The following is a 2,500-nucleotide window of genomic DNA, read 5'->3' on the forward strand; positions in this document are numbered from 1 at the left end:
GATAAAGCTGATGATAACGGATGATAAAGCTGATGATAACTGATGAAAAAGATAATGATAACTGATGATAAAGCTGATGATAACTGATGAGAAAGATGATGATAACTGATAATATAATGATAACTAATAATTCATGGAGGGTAAATGATGATAAAAATGAAAAATAAAAAATATCATAAACAAGATCTATCTCAATCATAATAGGTGTACCCAAAACTGCCAAGGAAAAAAATAGAAATACTAGTTATCATTCCAAAAGAGCTAAGGAGAAAATAGATAACGATAATGATAATAATATTAGTAACAATTAGAATGATAACGGTAATCATATTGGTGAAGGTGATGATGATGGTGATGATGCATATTCTGACAACTGTAATATGATAAAACTAAATATACAATTTCGTTATTAATGATTTGGGCCTCAGTTTGTGTGCATATGCCTATCATTATCTTATTAATTGTCAATGTTAATCGTTCCATGGTTTTCAAGTCATTTTTTCTTGATAAAGCCCTTTTATCTAAGTAAAAGTTACGTTATCAAATGTTTAAGTAAAAGTAATGTTAGGAACAAAAAAAAATGGCTGTAGGTATTTTTTTCTTTAGTTGGCTAGAAAGATAAATAGAGAGAGAGAGAGAGAGAGAGAGAGAGAGAGAGAGAGAGAGAGAGAGAGAGAGAGAGAGAGAGAGAGAGAGAGAGAGAGAGAGAGAGAGAGAGATAGAAAGAGAGAGAGAGAGAGATAGAGAGAGAAAGAGAGAGAGAGAGAGAGAGAGAGAGAGAGAGAGAGAGAGAGAGATAGACAGACAGACAGACAGACAGACAGAAACAATGAATCCGAAACAGGAACCAGAAATAATAAAAACAAAACAAAAAAAAAACTCACTCACTCACACCAAAACAACACACCCACACCCACCACGACACTTCCACCCACACTACTTACCCTTCTTCGCACAACACTTGCAGTTTCCTCCCGAGCAGAGTCCCGGGATACTTTCCTCAAGCCCAGTGCAAGAAGGACGACAGACTCCTCTCCTCAGGGCAGTCCCGCAAGTCCCAGTGCAAGAAGGCTCTATGGAGAGTCTTGGGTTAGAGCAAAGTTTCAGTAATGTAAAGTTAGGGGGAGTTTTCTTCATTATATATTTGTTATTATTGTAAGGGAAGAAAATGGGGGGCGGGGGAGGAGGGCGGCGGGGGGAGGAGGGGGGTCTGGGTTATTCTGATCATAAGGAATTTGGTAAATCAGGGATCCCTAAAAAAAAAAAAAAAATAAATAAATCAACAAACATGTTTTTTTTTTTTTGTGTGTGTGTGTGTGTGTGTGTATGAAGATACTAACTTCGCAAGCAACACGTACACCTATAAATTTGCGCATGTGTGTGTGTGTGTGTGTGTGTATGTGTGTATGTGTATGTGTATGTGTATGTGTATGTGTATGTGTTTGTGTATGTGTTTGTGTTTGTGTTTGTGTTTGTGTTTGTGTTTGTGTTTGTGTATGTGTCTGAAGATACTTACGCGGCAAGCAACACGTGGTTGCACGTGTTGCTTTCCGCAACATATATATATATATAGATATATATATATATATATATATATATATATATATATATATATATATATATATATATATATATATATATATATATATATATATTGTATTTGTGTTTATGTATGTGCATGTGTATGTGTATGTGTATGTGTGTACATGTGTGTATGAAGATACTTACGCGGCAAGCAACACGTACACCCACAGCGGCCGCAGAGCACATCGTTGGTCCCCGGGCAGAACCGCCCCCCCCAAGCCGGAACGCAGAACCCCCCGGCTCTCTTGCAACTATCGGGGGCGGTCCAGCAACAAGCGGAAAGTTGGGTCTCCATCGCTTGCAAATCCGCGAACGAGTCGATTGCAACGCCGGTCTGGAGCGACTGGTTGAAGGCGCAGAGCTGGGGGGGGGGGAAGGGGGGGGAGGGGTTGGATTAGGGCTGGGTTTAGAGGAATCTTTATTTACTTCTAACATTTATCATTATCCTAGAGTTATTACTACCTTGTATTGCAACTTCTATTCATTACCTTTATTTATCTATTATTCATTACAAGAATATTTATTTATTATTCATTACAAAAAAATTCTACCATTTATCATTATTCTAGAGTTATTACTACCTTGCATTGCATTTCCTATCCATTACCTGACATAAGATCATACGATAATTACCTAATTCTATACACCATTACGCATTAATCATCACAGTACCCCCCCCCCCACCCCCACCACCTACCGTATACACCTATCACCCTAACGCCACGAATCTCCTCAAATTTCCTTTAATATCTCGTGAATAAACGTGATCGTCTTATTTTCCTTCCTCACCTCTTGGCCGGAGCTCTGAGAAAGCCACGAGAGAGTCCAGAACAGCAGGACTCTCACAGCTGGACTCCGCTGATCGTTGGACGGCATGTTGGGACGAAGAACAAGAAGCTGCTGTATGCTGTGAAGT

At 39.0% G+C, this 2,500-nt stretch overlaps 1 protein-coding gene across 1 annotated transcript in view; it reads right to left on the bottom strand.

Annotated features, from left to right (window-relative positions):
• Window positions 1-2,500, bottom strand: part of LOC113820440 (uncharacterized) — a 6,828-nt gene that overhangs the window by 1,393 nt on the left and 2,935 nt on the right. The window contains exons 2-4 of the mRNA XM_070127583.1: window positions 2,374-2,491; window positions 1,729-1,945; window positions 945-1,073 (exon numbers count right to left, since the gene is read on the bottom strand). Coding sequence (XP_069983684.1) covers window positions 945-1,073; window positions 1,729-1,945; window positions 2,374-2,460 — 433 coding nt within the window. The 5' untranslated portion in view covers window positions 2,461-2,491. The remainder of the gene's footprint in view (window positions 1-944; window positions 1,074-1,728; window positions 1,946-2,373; window positions 2,492-2,500) is intronic.

The sequence above is a fragment of the Penaeus vannamei genome, chromosome 11 (genome assembly GCF_042767895.1).
Source record: "Penaeus vannamei isolate JL-2024 chromosome 11, ASM4276789v1, whole genome shotgun sequence".
Classification (NCBI taxonomy): Eukaryota; Metazoa; Arthropoda; class Malacostraca; order Decapoda; family Penaeidae; genus Penaeus; species Penaeus vannamei.